General features: G+C 32.3%; 1 protein-coding gene across 4 annotated transcripts; it reads right to left on the minus strand.

Moving 5' to 3' along the window:
• Positions 1-603: 603 nt before the first annotated feature.
• On the minus strand, positions 604-15,646 carry LOC139482329 (uncharacterized). Of its 4 annotated transcripts, none has more exons than XM_071266163.1 (7): positions 15,455-15,646; positions 6,648-6,756; positions 5,079-5,136; positions 4,382-4,599; positions 3,872-4,013; positions 1,443-1,609; positions 604-879 (listed from the first exon to the last, which is right to left on the minus strand). In XM_071266163.1, exons 2-7 carry the CDS (start codon positions 6,670-6,672, stop codon positions 632-634), a joined length of 858 nt encoding a protein of 285 aa, XP_071122264.1. In that variant the 5' UTR covers positions 6,673-6,756; positions 15,455-15,646; the 3' UTR covers positions 604-631. The 4 variants fall into 4 exon arrangements, with proteins under 4 accessions (XP_071122264.1, XP_071122263.1, XP_071122262.1 ...); XM_071266162.1 differs by having other exon boundaries at positions 1,443-1,612; XM_071266161.1 differs by lacking the exon at positions 6,648-6,756.
• Between the last annotated feature and the right edge of the window lie 1,030 nt (positions 15,647-16,676).

Below are 16,676 nucleotides of genomic sequence, written 5' to 3' on the forward strand. Positions count from 1 at the left end.
ACGAGAATGGGATTAGCTTGACTTACAAATTCGTACATCGACTCTATATCTAAATTTAAGAAAAAAATTAAATAAAAAAGACAAACTTGACTGGCTGTAAAAACCCTCGAACAGACGGTTGTCCCGGAGTAGCTATCTGCTCTATCAACCTCTCAGCTAATTGTCATTTATATGCTATGACGTTAACATTTTATGGGAACTTCCAGTAACGGAGGTCAAATAGCAATAAGTGTTTAACATAATTAGTTGGTTGACCGTTATGGATTATCCGTTTCACAGATGACAACGGATATATTTCAATTGTCGTAACTGCAATCCAATCCCCTTTTCTCTGCCTACCATTCCTAACAGATATCACCCCAGTTTTGTTGGGGTTCGTGTTGCTAACCTTTAGTTTTTTATTTGTGTTTTGTGTACTGTTGTTCGTCTGTTGGTCTTTTCTTTATTGTCATGGCGTCGCCAGTTTATTTTCGATTGATGAGTTTGAATGTTCTTTTTGTATCTTTCGCCTCTCTTTTACATAATTAACACTCTCAATGTTAATTTTACTTATACGTTAGATAATTGATACTAATAGGGCTTTGTTGGCATGAAAATAAGATATTGTTTTACAAGTTGTTTATATTGACATTCACACAACATAATAATTGACAGTTCCACCAGGCATTGTTGTTTGTAGGTAACACATTTTCGTTCCAGTGAAGACCGTGTTAAATGTCTTAGCATCGTTGTCAGTCACTTCAAAGTTAACAATCCTGTTGTCATGGATTGTACTCGTAACAACAATGTATTCTGACTGTACTGTACCTGTCCGACGTACCAGTGCATTCAAAGAGGAACTGATGATCTCTTGAGAGTTTGAGACAGTTATATCAAAATCTACAGAAAAAAATCAAATCTTCAATTTCCTGGGTTTTCTTTTTCTTAAATCGCTATACTAGTAATAAAAACAACAGCATATTTGTCATTTATGTGGCGGAAAAACGTATACCTATCAAGACAATTTACTCACATAAATAAGAATTCAGAGGTAGCTATGGTTGTTACTATATCATTTTATATATCGTTTCCCCCCATTTTTTAGACAATTGATCTGACCAGATGCGAAGAATAGATTTAGAAGTTTAAGAGTTTGATAATATTTCAACCAGTGTTCTGTATAATTTTATGATTTATCAATTTGTTTTAAAAATGTAGAAATGATAATGATAACAAATATCGAAAATATGATACCAATAACAGGTGTTTATATCGAGGTTTCGGTAGATCAAATGGAACGCTACTGTATGAATCAACAGTGTTTTCAGTTTAATGTTGAAAACATTCAGGGGTAATGTTCCTGATATTGGCTCTTAAGTAATACAGAAAAGCACATTATTGAGATGAAGAAAGTTCCGCTCAATACTGTCAGCTCAACACTATTGGTGGACTACATTTCATACCTCTCACGTTACCACCGGTAACTGTCCAGGGAACATCTCCTTTACAGAGAAAAAACATTGCGTTATACCACACTCGGCTTCCCGTCATTAAAGCGGATTTGATATCATCAAAGGAATGCAACTGTTGTGGTTGTGATGTTTCGTCTGCAAAAAACCTCAGAACGTTGCTGCTGAAACAGAATTTTCATAGACAATAAGAAGTCAGACATCATAATGCATTTTCACCATAGGCTACGGAAAATACCAATCTGGAATTCTAGGATGAATTTGCGCGAGTTACAGTTACGAAACGTGCGTCTGGTGTAAGTACAAAATTTAATCCTGGTATCTATGATGAGTTTATTTCAATACATGTTAACCGATTTAACCAAATTCTCATTCTTGATTTAAAAAGTCCTAAAAATGATTAAAAAAATAACAAACAAAAAAAATTCATAAGGGTTCTGCGGAACCCAGTGTCTCGCCTACTTTTGCTGTAAATCGCAGGCTCAACAAAAATATTCCACTTGATACTATCTTTTGATTGTAAGAAGCTGTTGTCCAAGTTTGGTAAACATCCAGGATAGTTTATGAATCTAATAAATGTTTTAAAAGATTTAACTGCAGACTGTATGTAATGTTAACTGGAAGAAAAACTAAGTCCATTTATAAGTAAAATACAGATACACAGGTTCAAAATATTAACAAAATTTCCTTCTAGAGACTAGCTTTTGATCATAAACAAGCTTCTGTCCAAGTTTGGTACAAATTTAAAATAGTATAAAAAAGTTATTAAAATTTTTAAAAATTTAACCACAGAGTGAATGTGTTGTTTCCTGGCAGAAAATCTAAGTCCATTTAAAAGTAAAATACTGAAAAATGGATTTATGTTTTTACAAAATTTACTTCTGGATACTATCTTATGATCATTAACAAGCTTCTGTCAAAGTTTGGTACAAACCCAGGATAGTTTAAGAAAGTTATTAAAATTTTAAAAACTTTAACCACAGAGTGAATGTGTTGTTTCCTGGCAGATAAACTAAGTCCATTTATAAGTAAAATACTGAAAAAAATGGAATTTTATTTTTACAAACTTTACTTCTGGATACTATCTTATGATCATAAACAACCTTCTGTCCAAGTTTGGTAGAAATCCAGTTTAGTTTAAGAAAGTTATTCAAATTTTAAAAACTTTAACCACAGAGTGAATGTAATGTTTCACCGCAGAAAAACTAAGTCCATTTATAAATAAAATACAGAAAAAATGGAATTTTATTTTTACAAAATTTACTTCTGAATACTATCTTATGATCATAAACAAGCTTCTGTCCAAGTTTGGTAGAAATCCAGTATAGTTTAAGAACGTCATTAAAATTTCAAAAACTTTAACCACAGAGTGAATATTTGTGGACGCCGCCGCCGACACCGACGACGACGGAATGCATGATCGCTTAGTCTCGCTTTTTCGACTAAAGTCGAAGGCTCGACAAAAACCAACAATTAACAATGCATAAACTCGTTAAAATGTATTAGCATTTGTGCGTAATTCAGATTTAGACGCCATCATAATATTATCCACCGAGGTGACGTCAAAATACTGCAGATAGTCATATAAATATAAAAATAAATATAATATAGACAGACATGCACGTGCAATCGTATAATGATGATATTTCTAGATCTGATTGATTTCATGTTATAGGTTGAAATTTATATAAATCATCGTTTTACCTATAAAAGAATATTTTTGGTGGGCCGTATCAGTCATGAAAATTGTCCGATTTAACTTTTCAATGTTGGCATTCTTTTGTTTTATTGTTTGTTTGTTTTTTACTGTGACCAGCTTTGCTATTCTGGGTTACGGATCCATACCCGTGTTCGTAGATGCCTTAAAATGTCACTCGGGTACAGGTAAATGGTTATACTATGATTCACCGAATAAATGTTAAGTTCACCATTAGTTGATTTAAGTATGGTACAGGTACAGGTAAATGGTTATACTGATTCACCGAATAAATGTTAAGTTCACCATTAGTTGATTTAAGTATGGTACAGGTACAGGTAAATGATTATACTATGATTCACCGAATAAATGTTAAGTTCACCATTAGTTGATTTAAGTATGTTTCTGATTGCTTTACATACTTAAAAGGGCACATAGGTAAAATTCAATCACCGTTAGAATAACAATAACTAAATTTGCATGTTCAGTGTGTTTATACTTATACTAAAGCATGATTTCACAACCTAAACTTAAGAACTAATACATGTAAACTAAAAGGTATGATTTGTTATAATAAGCTTTGTAAATATATATATATATAATATGGGTTTTGTTAATCATTGCAAATGCATTATCATTGTCATTGTCCTGTACAGAATAAGATATTATTTTAAAACTTTTAAGATAACTAAAAAGACTTATATTTACAAATACACTTTGTTCTTACTTTTTTGTATTGTTTCCAAATGCGCAAGCAAAGGACCAAGATGAGATAACTTGAGATTTGTCTGGTGTAAGAACTGATACTATCCAGTATGCTTCGTCTGTTTGTGTTAAGAAAGCTTGCCGAAGAATGGTTACCAGACCTCCTGCAATACAAGTATCATTGGTTGTATATAATGTATTTGCGATGTGTGCTGTCTTTTATTGATGGTGAAAATATGCAATTAATTTGAATGTTAAAACTTTAACAAAAAAGGTAGTAATCTTACTAGCAATAAAGAAAACACTTACAAAAAGTAACAACGACCAAACGAGATCAAAAGGTAAGTTTGTTTTCAGGTTTCGCATGTACCATTCATGTGTGTGGTAAATAAGTAAATCAAGGTTCAATCAATGTTTTTGTTAGTTCTGTATCATTAAAAAACGCTACTGTATAGTATGCTGCTTAATAGTTTGACTGCCAATAACAATTTGAGTTTTGTATCCCAATTCTAGCAAAACAAGATTAAGATACCTGTGGAGTTTCTTTCAAATTTTGACATTGAGAATTGCGCTGTCAAAACATTGTCTTCAGTGTATTGAAAGTAGAAGTCAACTGTTCCACCAAAAGGTTCGTGAAATTCTCCCGGCAAAGACGACGGGTCTTTACAGTCTGTTTCCGATACATAAAATGATATTCTGTATCCAACAGCCATATGCATCATGACGTCTTGGAAACCAAACAGTTCAACCCTTAAATATATTATAAGTATTGTTGTCACAAGAATACTAAGTATCCTTGCTAAACAGCAAAGGCAATTCCAGTCTGGATAATCAACCGACAATAAGCCTTACAGAAGATACTACATGTGTAAGTACAGTATACCCTATTTTGCCAATGTTACCTGAATTTTTTGTCTGTTTTGTTCACGTTTCGTTGAAAATATGACGGATCTTGATGTGACTGTAATACAAGTTAGAGGTTTAGCGCGATAAAACCAGGTTCAATCCATCATTTTCTACATTTGAAAATGCCTGTACCAAGTCCGGAGTATGACAGTTGTTGTCCATTCGTTTGATGTGTTTTATCTATGCCAAGTTCTTCGAATCGATGTTACTGCTAAAAGTGAGTATTTGGTTTCAAAATTATATAAAAAGAATCTTTGCTGCGGGAGAATATTAATACACAACACTCTTAATACTATGAAATGTAGCTGTATAATTGTACTCACGTAGCGTTAGTGTTCTGTATTTTTGACATCCTGTCGCCATAAATAATGTAAAAGCAACCTATATGATAAAATAATTTGTCTGTGTCATTTAAGACAACTAAAACACTTCGTTAAAGCATTTCTTAAAAAGAAGTGTTACATGTAAAAACTCATCTAAGATACCAGGTTTAGTTTGATAGGCTACACACGCGTATAGTCTATAGAGGACTCACCAATGGTGTTCGAGTCAAAACAAATAGCAAGCCCAATCAAATACAAAGTAAATATTCCCTTTGTTGTATGAGAAACTACAAAAATTACTTAAATCAAAAATTAAAATGACATATGAAGAACTTCACGCCTTGTAGAAGAGCGATGACGGTGGTAAAAGACGACAGACGTTTTCCATGTGTCGCTTCAGCCGAATGTTGTTACTTTAACGCGACACAATTATCGATAGAAGTTAATGTTTATGTGACCCTTAATTTAACCTATAAACTGTAGACATGTATAAGTCGTGGTCGGCCCATAAAAGAAAAAAGAATGTCAACACTGACTGATACACAAAAAAAATCACTTTTACACAGGTAAAAATTATGATTAGCTTATCATCTAACCTATGACACAAATTAAAAAGTCCAATTGCACAAGGTCACTATTCATTTATATTCACGTTTATAGCAGGTAATATAACCGTCGGCAGTCTTCAGAAATTACCTCGATCGATGTTTAATTAGATTGCGTCTAGACAAACATACAGACAAAAGCCTGAGAAATATCGTCGAGTACTTGCATTGCTAATTGTTTATTTCAGAATTCTTGCAAGTTATAAATCAGCTATGAAAATTTGAGTCAAATCGATAAAAAATGAATTTGACAGATAATACCCTTGTAAATTTCTGATTTTACGTCTGCTCAATAAAAACCTACCAGACAAGGAAGTTAACGCAAGTGACCGGATTTAGAAAGCTAATATTAACTTCATTGTCAATGTTATAAGCTGATATCCTTTCACTGTTAACTGTTTAGAAAAGAGGGGCAAAAGGTACTAGAGGGACATTGAAACCCATTGATCGAAAATAAACTGACAATGCCAGGACTAAACAGGAAAAAGACAAACAGACAAACAATAGTACACAAGACACGAGCATAGAAAACTAAAGACTAAGCAACACGAACACCACCAAAACTAGGGGTGATCTCAGGTTTTCCGGAAGGGTAAGTAGATTCTTGTCCACATTGGGTACCCATCGTGATCCATCGTGTTGCTCATGTTACTACAACCCCGGTAAATAGTCAATTTAGTAGATCACATTCGTTGAAATGTAGTTACGACATTAGCATCTGTGAATGGATATTCCGTAACGGTGAAACAAACTCGTATTGGTGTCCGTAAAACGTACGAAGGGGGATGAACTTCACCATTTGAAATTTCTGCAACATTTAATTATACTTTATGATTAAACTTTGTAAAAAATAGTAATTACTTGGATCCTAATTTATATATTGATCCCGATTTTGTATTTTTAAGTTTAATTGTATTTTTTTCATATACAAATTATTTTTACTTGTGAATAAAGTTTGACTCACATATTGCACACACTGTCCTGAACATTTTCCACTTTTAGTTTTAATGTATCAGAAGATAAGGCATGATCACACTGATAAGGTTATTGTCCATAAGATAAATTCAGCTGTCCTTAAAGTAACATTAAGACAAAAACAATTAGAAGCAGATTTCGATGGTTTTGATATATATAGTGTTAGCATGTTTTTTTTTCTAACGAGCAAAAAGAAAATAAACGTTTCGATGCATCAAAACCAAAATGAGTCATGGATCCTTATTGCCAAAGAGTATACTATTCTCATATTTTAAGCAATTCATAAACTTTAAATTGTCCTGAAAAATCCTTGAAGTCAAGCTTGTTCTAAACTAATGTAGCTGTAGTTTACCGATGTTTACACCTCTTTACTTAAGAAGAGAAACCAACGTAGCAAACATAAACTGATGTGATCGGATGCCTTTTAAAAAGAGCATGCCCGGTAGAGTTGACAAGGTAAGTGGCTCCTGCTAGCGAAGCATTTCAAATGTCATGTTTCATCTACAAAACTCGTAAGTGGCACTGGAACATTTGGAAAACCAAATCAAAAACGGAGTATAGCTTTAAAACACAAATATTCTAAAAAGTTGTGCCAAAATATGCTTAGTAGTCGGAACTTCGGTACGGACATGATTCTATAACAAACCTTTCTAAAATTGTCCGTTTATAAATTTTTAAATTACAAAAAGTCTACTAAGGTATATCCAGAAAAGACGCACGAAATAAGGTGTTGTTTTCATTTTATGAGTGCGACTCTTTGATTTATAAGCTCTTAATTTTTGTAAATTAAGTAGAATTTTAGTTCCCTACCATTTTCTTTTTTTTTTTGGTCATAATTTTGACAGATTCCAGTTGACGACACATGTAGCTGAAAACACTGATAAATGTGGAAAATTATAGACTAAAAGATAGTTTTCTGTTAATACTTTGTTGAAAATAAGAATATACCAAGGATGCAATCCAGAAACAATAGATTGAATAACTACCTCATCTTAATAGCACGTTTCACTTCTCTAGGTCTTTGTGCATTTTAAACAATGAACGCCCTCTAATAATTAGTACTTATTTTAACGACTGAAATCTTTTTGTTTGTAATCTTGTATTATCGATAGTTTATTATTATTCTGTTGATAATTTCTGGCTATCTTTTAGCCAAGAACCCAAAAATGGGTAAACTCAAACTCAGCATTCTAGTAAAGGCAAATAATCGTGTATGAAGACAAGTTACAATAGATCTAAGATATACGAAGAACATGTGGAATGATTACCAATGAGACAACTCTCCACAACCGATCAAATGACACAGAAATCAACAACTATAAAACACAGGCAGCTTAAGTACAGCTCTTTGTAAGAACCAGGCAGAGTGCGATACATGATGGTTTCAGATTTTATCTATAATTGGCCTAGTAGAAGCAGTTAATGAATATTGCTCAAAAACAAAATTTAAGTGGGAAAATATGAGTGGTTGTCATGGTAACAGACACTCTATTTTTTGGTCGTTAAGCTTGGCAAAATCTTTCAAAAAAACAACTAAATCACCACAATTCAGAGCCTGCTTATGAATAGAATCATGCATTTTTCATTAATGTTCAAATCTAACATTGATAGAACTTGGTTTAAGCTTCATTTTAGTGAAGATTGCATGTCAACCAAATTTGTAATTTTTTTGAAAATTTTTGCGAAAAAATGCATATTTTCAACATTTCTGAAATTGGGATTTTTTCGAAATTAACAAATTTTCTCTGGTGTTTTTCAAAAAAGTGCAAATGTGTACAGAATAGTTAGCACTGTAGTTATGAAGTTTGGATACTACTTTACCAAATTGAATAGAAAAATGCGTGGGATTTTCTTCAGTTTTATCACCATAGCAACCGATTTTTTCCTTGGAAACGGAGTTTTATTTGCAGAATATTGCAGTTTAAGAGCTTAAATGTCTTAGATTTTTTCATAACCGATAAGAAAAAACATAAAAACTTTAAATTACTATCATCAAGTGTTGTTGACTTCAATTGTTACCACAGAAACACATATTAACCATAGCAACATCCACTCTGAAAATGCATAAATAGAAATTTATGTAAAAAATACATAAATAGAGGGTGTTTATTTTCAAATTGGAACATGACTGCATGCTTTGCTACACTCACAGTCTTATCTGTTTTTTTTCCTTCAGATTTTTCAATAAATTTAATATATAATGTAATATTGGGGTTAGAAGGTAAAAAAAAAGGGGGGGGGGTAGGTTCATTTTTTTTAAAGATATCATACATGAAGATTTTTGAAAAGATAACGTTTAGTCAGCGAGCCTGATTATAAATAGAATCATTTTTTTTCTCTCAGAAATTTCTTATATAACATCGATATAACTTGGTTTTAGCTTCAAAGCTAAGTTAAGGTACATTGTAGTTGTCATGTTTTGGGATTTTTGTCAGATTTTGGGAAACCTCAAGTTTTATTCATTTGAATGCCTTAAGAATAAATTTGTAAGGGTTCTGCGGAACCCAGTGTCTTGCCTACTTTTGCTGTAAATCGCAGGCTCAACAGAAATGAGGAAAAAAATCGGTAAAAATATTCCTCTTGATACTATCTTTTGATTGTAAGAAGCTTATGTCCAAGTTTGGTAAAAATCCAGGATAGTTTATGAATCTAATAAATGTTTTAAAAACTTTTACTGCAGACTGCATGTCATATTAACTGGAAGAAAATCTAAGTCCATTTAAAAGTAAAATACGGAAAAAATGGATTTATCTTTTTACAAAATTTACTTCTTGATACTATCTTATGATCATAAATAAGCTTCTGTCCAAGTTTGGTACAAACCCAGCATGCCCAGGATAGTTTGAGAAAGTTATTAAAATTCTAAAAACTTTAACCACAGAGTAAATGTAATGTTTCCCCGCAGAAAAAAATAAGTCCATTTATAAGTAAAATACGGAAAAAAATAGAATTTTATTTTTACAAAATTTACTTCTGGATACTATCTTATGATCATTGGTATTTTGTAGAGAGTTGTCTTATTAACAATTTTACCACATCTTAAGATCAAATGGTCACTTTTAGAAATTTCTTTATAGTTAACCAACAACATTCAAACTTGATCTCTGTTTTGTGGTAATAAGCATTGTGTATACATGTTTCATAAGATTTGATTGAGGCAAACTATAATTGCAAAATAGAAACCAACTTTGTGACGACTAATATACTGACGGACATGGATTAAACCTACTACAACGCCCAGTCCCCCCTCCCAAATTGCGGCGCGGTCATAAAAGTGTTTATTTTAGTTTTTGCCATTGTACCTTGAATCGATCAAATGTGTGCACAACGCGTGGGACATCGGAAATTTATTCTTTTTTTACACATGGGACACTAAAGTCTTGTATTCATGAATGATTACAACTTGTTGGGACTAGAAAACATTGATAATTACAAAGAAAAATAACATTGGTATGTACTGCGCTGTTTCTAGTGTTGCATTTAATTAAATAAGACCATGTGTGGAATTTGTCTTCAAATTATTACTGTTATTAATCTTGTATTTATGCAAATATTCTCAGCTTAGTGGTTTCATTCCAAATCTTGGGATTAATGCAGTCTTTTATAAAGGTTACATAGACAGATACAGAAAATAGGGTAAAGGTTAAAAAAACGTTGAGAATAGCAAAATATTTTTTTTGAACTTTGAACCTAAAATAAGATGCTCGGCAGGGAGCAGCTTTATACGACCGCAGAGTTTGAACCCTGAACATTGGGGCAAGTATGGACACAACATTCAAGCTTGATACAGCTCTGCATTTGGATTGTGATTAAATAGTTGACACAACAAAGGTTTCTGACACATAATGAATGTGGTCTCAGAACTTAAAAGCTTTAAATTTTAAATTGGACATTACCTATTATGGTCCAATATCCAAAATCAAAATACATGGTTAGATTCAGCATATCAAAGAACCCCAATAATTCAATTTTTTATGAAATCAAATAAAGTTCAATTTTGGACCCTTTAGACCTCAATGTGGACCAATTTGATAACCGGTCGCAAACATCAAAAATCTAAATACATGATTAGATTGAGCATATATCAAAGAACCCCAAATATACAATTTTGTTGAAATCAAACAAAGTTTAATTTTGAACCCCAATTTGGACCAACTTGAAAACTGGGCCTGTAATCAAAAATCTAAGTACATGTTTAGATTCAGCATATCAAAGAACCACAAGGATTCAATTTTTGTTGATATCAAACAAAGTTAAATTTTGGACCACAATTTGGACAAACTTTAAAACTGGGCCCATAATGAAAAATCTAAGTACATGTTTAGATTCAGCATAATTATCAAAGAACCCCAAGGATTCAATTTTTGTTAAAATCAAACTTAGTTTAATTTTGGACCCTTTGGACCTTAATGTAGATCAATTGGAAAACGGGACAAAAAATTAAGAATCTACATACACAGTTAGATTCGGCATATCAAAGAACCCCAATTATTCAATTTTTGTTAAATTCAAACTTAGTTTAATTTTGGACCCTTTGGACCTTAATGTAGATCAATTTGAAAACGGGACAAAAAATTAAGAATCTACATACACAGTTAGATTCGGCATATCAAAGAACCCCAATTATTCAATTTTTGATGAAATCAAACAAAGTTTAATTTTGGACCCTTTGGGCCCCTTATCGACCAAAACTCCTAAAATCAATCCCAACCTTCCTTTTATGGTCATAAACCTTGTGTTTAAATTTCATAGATTTCTATTTACTTACACTGAAGTTAGGGTGCGAAAACCAAGAAAAATGCTTATTGGGGCCCCTCTTTGGCCCCTTATTCCTAAACTGTTGGGACCTCAACTCCCAAAATCAATCCCAACCTTCCTTTTGTGGTCATAAACCTTGTGTTTAAGTTTTATTAACTTCTATTCACTTATACTAATATTATTATGCGAAAACCAAGAATAATGCTTATTTGGGCCCTTCTTTTAGCCCCTAATTCCTAAACTGTTGGAACCAAAACTTTCTAAATCAATCCCAACCTTTCTTTTGTGGTCACAAACCTTGTGTAAAAATTTCATAGATTTCTATTTACTTAAACTAAAGTTATAGTGCGAAAACCAAGAAAATGCTTATTTGGCCCCTTTTTGGCCCCTAATTCCTAAACTATTGTGACCAACACTCCAAAAATCAATCCCAACCTTCCTTTTGACACACACACACAAAACAAGATATAATGTTATCGGAATCTTGAACTTATGAGATGTATGTAGAACGACGCATAGTAAGGAATAATTCATAATTGATACAATTATTTTGCTAGATAATTTTTATATGATAATCTTGCTGGTAATAGCATAATTATTTTACCGGGATGAGCACAATTCCAACTTAGCAGATGTATTCTATTTGTCTATCTCGGAGATCCTGAATTTTAATTACGGGATAGTAGTACAACAAAGGAGTTATTAATGATATGTTAATAGCTACATGTATATTTAAAGAGGATTCCATTATACTGGACTTCTGATATTAGCGATCAACAATTGACTATTATTATATTTTTTAAGTCACCACCAACTTAAAATGTGTTCAGTTTGCCTGTCCGTCTATCCGTCCGTCCATCACACTTAAGTTTCAGTTTAGAAATGCTTTGACCAAATGATTCTATTATTGGTTTGTTAATATTATGTTACAGGTCAATTTTGTGATTTATGCTGGAATAACATCTTAGACGGGTGTGTGCCATAAGAAATTAAGAATTTTCTTACAATTGTTAGGGCCATATCTATCTTGCCTTGCCATAAGCCAGGTTGGCCCAGTTATTGCAAACCCATGAAGTTCATCATCTGCTAACTTCCAAAAATTGATAATCAGATGATGAACTCGGAACAAAGTCCGACCAAATGCAATTATCTTTTTAAGTATCTACTTGTATGCAACATTTTAAAAAATCAACATACCCCCCTACCCCCTCACCCCCTCCAACCCCAATGTTACATTATATATTACATTTATTAACAATCTGAAGGAAAAAAAAACCCAGACAAGACTGTGAGTGAAGCAAAGAATGAAGCCATATTCCAATTTGAAAATAAACACCCTCTATTTATGTATTTTTTTACATAAATTTCTATTTTTGCAGTTTTTAAGTGGATGTTGCTATGGATAATATGTGTTTCCGTGGTAACAATTGAAGTCAACAACACTTGACGATAGTTATTTAAAGTTTGAGTTGGCTTTTATGTATTTTCTTATTGGTTCAGGACATTGAAGCTCTAAAACTGCAATATTCTGCAAATAAAAACTCTGTTTCCAAGGAAAAAATCGGTTGCTATGGTGATAAAACTAAAAAAATCCCACGCATTTTTCTATTTTATTTGGTAAAGTAGTATCCAAACTTCATTACTACAGTGCTAACTATTCTGTACACATTTGCACTTTTTTAAAAAACACCTGAGAAAATTTGATAATTTCGAAAAAATCCCAATTTCAGAAATGTTGAAAATATGCATTTTTTCGCAAAATTTTTCAAAAAATATATACAAACTTGGTTGACATGCAATCTTCACTAAAATGAAGCTTAAACCAAGTTGTATAAATGTTACATATGAACATTAATGAAAAATGCATGATTCTATTCATAATCAGGCTCTAAAATGTGGTGATTTAGCTGATTTTTTAATGATTTTACAATGCTTAACAACCCAAAAATAGTGTGTCCGTTACCATGGAAACCACTCATATTTTCACACTCAAAATTATTTTTTGAGCTTTATTCATTTATTGCTTCTATTAGTCCAATTATAGATAAAATCTGGAACCCCCCATATATCACATGTATATGGCACTCTGCCTGGTTCTTATAAAGAGCTGTACTTAAGTTTGTTTGGAATTGGTTCAGTAGTTTCAGAGAAAATTTTTTAAAGTTTGAAAACACGATAAACAAATTGTGTAAAATTGTCGTAAACGGGCAATAATACCTTAAGGGGTCAGTTGATAATTTTGGTCATTAAACTCATTTGTAGATCTGACTTTGATGAACATTTTTATAGTTTATAGTTTATCTTTATCATTAATAATATTCAAAATAATAACGAAAAACTGCAAAATTTCCTTAAAGTTACCAATTTAGTTGCAGCAACCCAACAATGGGTTATAAGATTTATTTGAAAATTTTAGGGCCGATAGAATTTCATCTAATGAACACTATTACCCTCATGGCAGATTTGCTCTAAATGCTTCGGATTTTGAGATATAAGCCAAAAACTGCAGTTACCCGTATATTCTACTGTAAGCCATGGCGGCCATGTTTTTTTACGAAACAGGAAATAAAACACAAACTTTATTCCAGATTACCTAAAGATCATTCAGCTTGGAATTAGATCAGTAGTTTTAGAGGAGAAGATGTCTGAAATAATTAACACACGGACGACGTCGACGTTTATCAGGTTAAGATCTATCTGCCCTGAAATTTTCAGACGAATTGGACAACCCTTAATAGATAATTTTAAGGAAATTTTGCAGATTTTTGTTATTATCTTGAACATTATTATTTATTATAGATAGAGATAAACTGTACACAGCAATAATGTTCAGCAAAGTAAATCTACAAATAAGTCAAACGAGACCAAAATGGTCAATTGATTCATTATAAGGAGACCTTACTCATCATATTCAATTTTTAACATTGTATTGAAAAAATTTGTAATCTTTTGTTTGATATGCACATAAACCAAGGTGAGTAACAAAGGCTCTTGAGAGCAACTAGTTCGTTTGTCTTGACGATCTTGACAAACAACAGTTACTGCTGCTCTACGAAAACTCTTTCTAAATTATAAACATCAAATTTATCAGCAATCAAAACCATGCTTCAAAGTAATTGTAAAAACTGCCTATTATAGAGATGGCGTGAATCAGATGTGGATACTAAAAAAATCCAAAGATCTTTTAGAGTACATACAATCTAAGACGCTTTCATCTTGCAATAGTATTAAAAAAATGACTTTTCTACACTTTACAATAGTATTCCCAATTCCAAACTAAAAGAATAATTGCAACAGTTGGTATTGCTTTGTTTCATAAAAACGAATGGCCAAGAAAGATACAAGGATCTTGTCTTAGGGAGGGAAAAATCCTACTTTGTAGCTTTGTAGATGCTGGACTTCTCGGTTGACAACATATGTGTTACTTTTGGAGGACGTGTTTTTCAACAAACATTCCCATGTGAACCAATTGGGCCCTCTCCTTGCCGACTTGTTTATTTATTCTTATGAGTCTAACTTCATTTAGGAACTTCTTAGGAAGAAGTGCTGACACATGTGGAGCAGGATCTGCTTACCCTACATGCAGGAACACCGGATATCATCCCCAGTTTTCGTTGGAATTTTGTTGCTTAGTCTTTAGTTTTCCATGTTCTGATTTGTGTACTATAATTTGTCTGTTTGTATATTTCTTTTTTAACCATGGCGTTGTAAGTTTATTTTCAATCTATGAGTTTAAATGGCCCTTTGGTATCGTTTGCCCCTCTATTTTCTGTATGAATTTAACCTCATAAGAACAGGTCTTCAAGATGGAGAATAACTAACTTCAATAGAAATGTTGACTTGTTGCTAAAAACACACCCTCCTAATGATATATTCAATCCAGATAAATTATCAATTTTAGATACAGCGCCTCCACGAGGACTTTAAAATGGATAATTTAACTACTAGTATCCAGCTTGGACAAATCTAATAATCCAGGAATAACCATAAAAGAACCCGTTTCTCTATAAATTTAATTCATTCATTAAAAGAAAGTACCTTTTGAGTGCCTTCCAGATTTTACAAAGTTGTCAATTTCATGAACACCTGTTAGCATATTTTGATTTATACAGTGAGCTGATAAAGTTTGTGACCCTTAAACCCATCCAATCATCTTCTGAGATCACTGGAAACTTTATGAAATATTTTCAACCCTGATCAGTATGGGTCATCTATGTGGTAAATGTCCACCTGGAGTCATAGAAGAATAATTTATAGAAAAGCTACATGCATGATGAAAAGAGTTTTTTTTATAATGGTGCAATTTGACAAATGAGAAAACTCAAAATGTCAAATATTTTTTATAACTGATATTTCATGAATTCAATTTTTTTATATACAGTTTAACCTGTGTAATCTGAAACACTGGAGTATCTGAAAAAATGTCAGATTAAGCAGAGCATTAGAATACTCAGGTTTTTATCTGCACGGATAGGCATATTTTGGGACTATGAAGATGTTGGTTCAAGCAGGCTGTTGGAATACTCCGTGTTGGACTAGGCAGATTACACTGTAAATTAGACCATTGGCTTTCTCATTTGAATTATTTTAACATCTGTCATGTTAGGATCCTTATATAGCTTGCTATGCAGTTTGAGTTTTGATTATTGTTGAAGTCATACAGGGTTCTTTATTTGCTAAAATCTAAGTCATTTGTCTCTGGTGGATAGTTGTCTCATTGGCAAACACTCCATGTCTCCTTCTTCAACACTTTTTTAGTACTATCTAGCACTTAGTAAATTTCTATTCAAATCCTCACATCTTAATTCTGCAAACAGAGAAAAATCTGCACCAAATAGACATTTCTACAGGTAGATTTAAATCTGATTTGAAGCATCTTCTAGATTAAGGAGGCTCGCGGGTATAAGATTTTCAGAAAAAAATTAAACATTAATTTTTCATTACAAATTTTATATATTACCTTTAGTAGTTGTTACTTTATCATATGGTACAAAAATGATTCCAAAAAATCTGTTCGTGTTGGCCCCAGGTGACTTTTAAAATGTAAATATCATTGAAAAAGCTCCAAATTATCTCCCTTTGGTCCAAAAATGCCATTTTTTTTGGTATTAAAATTGAAATATCTTTTTTAACTCATCGGTGACCTATATTTTTTATTGTTGTTTTCGAATAAGCTGTACATAAACTATATAATTGTAAAATTTAAGCAATTTCTGTAATTTAGTTCTTCTTTTATTTGGATATTACCGTTACTTTTCAA

This window comes from Mytilus edulis, chromosome 7 (genome assembly GCF_963676685.1).
Source record: "Mytilus edulis chromosome 7, xbMytEdul2.2, whole genome shotgun sequence".
Lineage (NCBI taxonomy): Eukaryota > Metazoa > Mollusca > Bivalvia > Mytilida > Mytilidae > Mytilus > Mytilus edulis.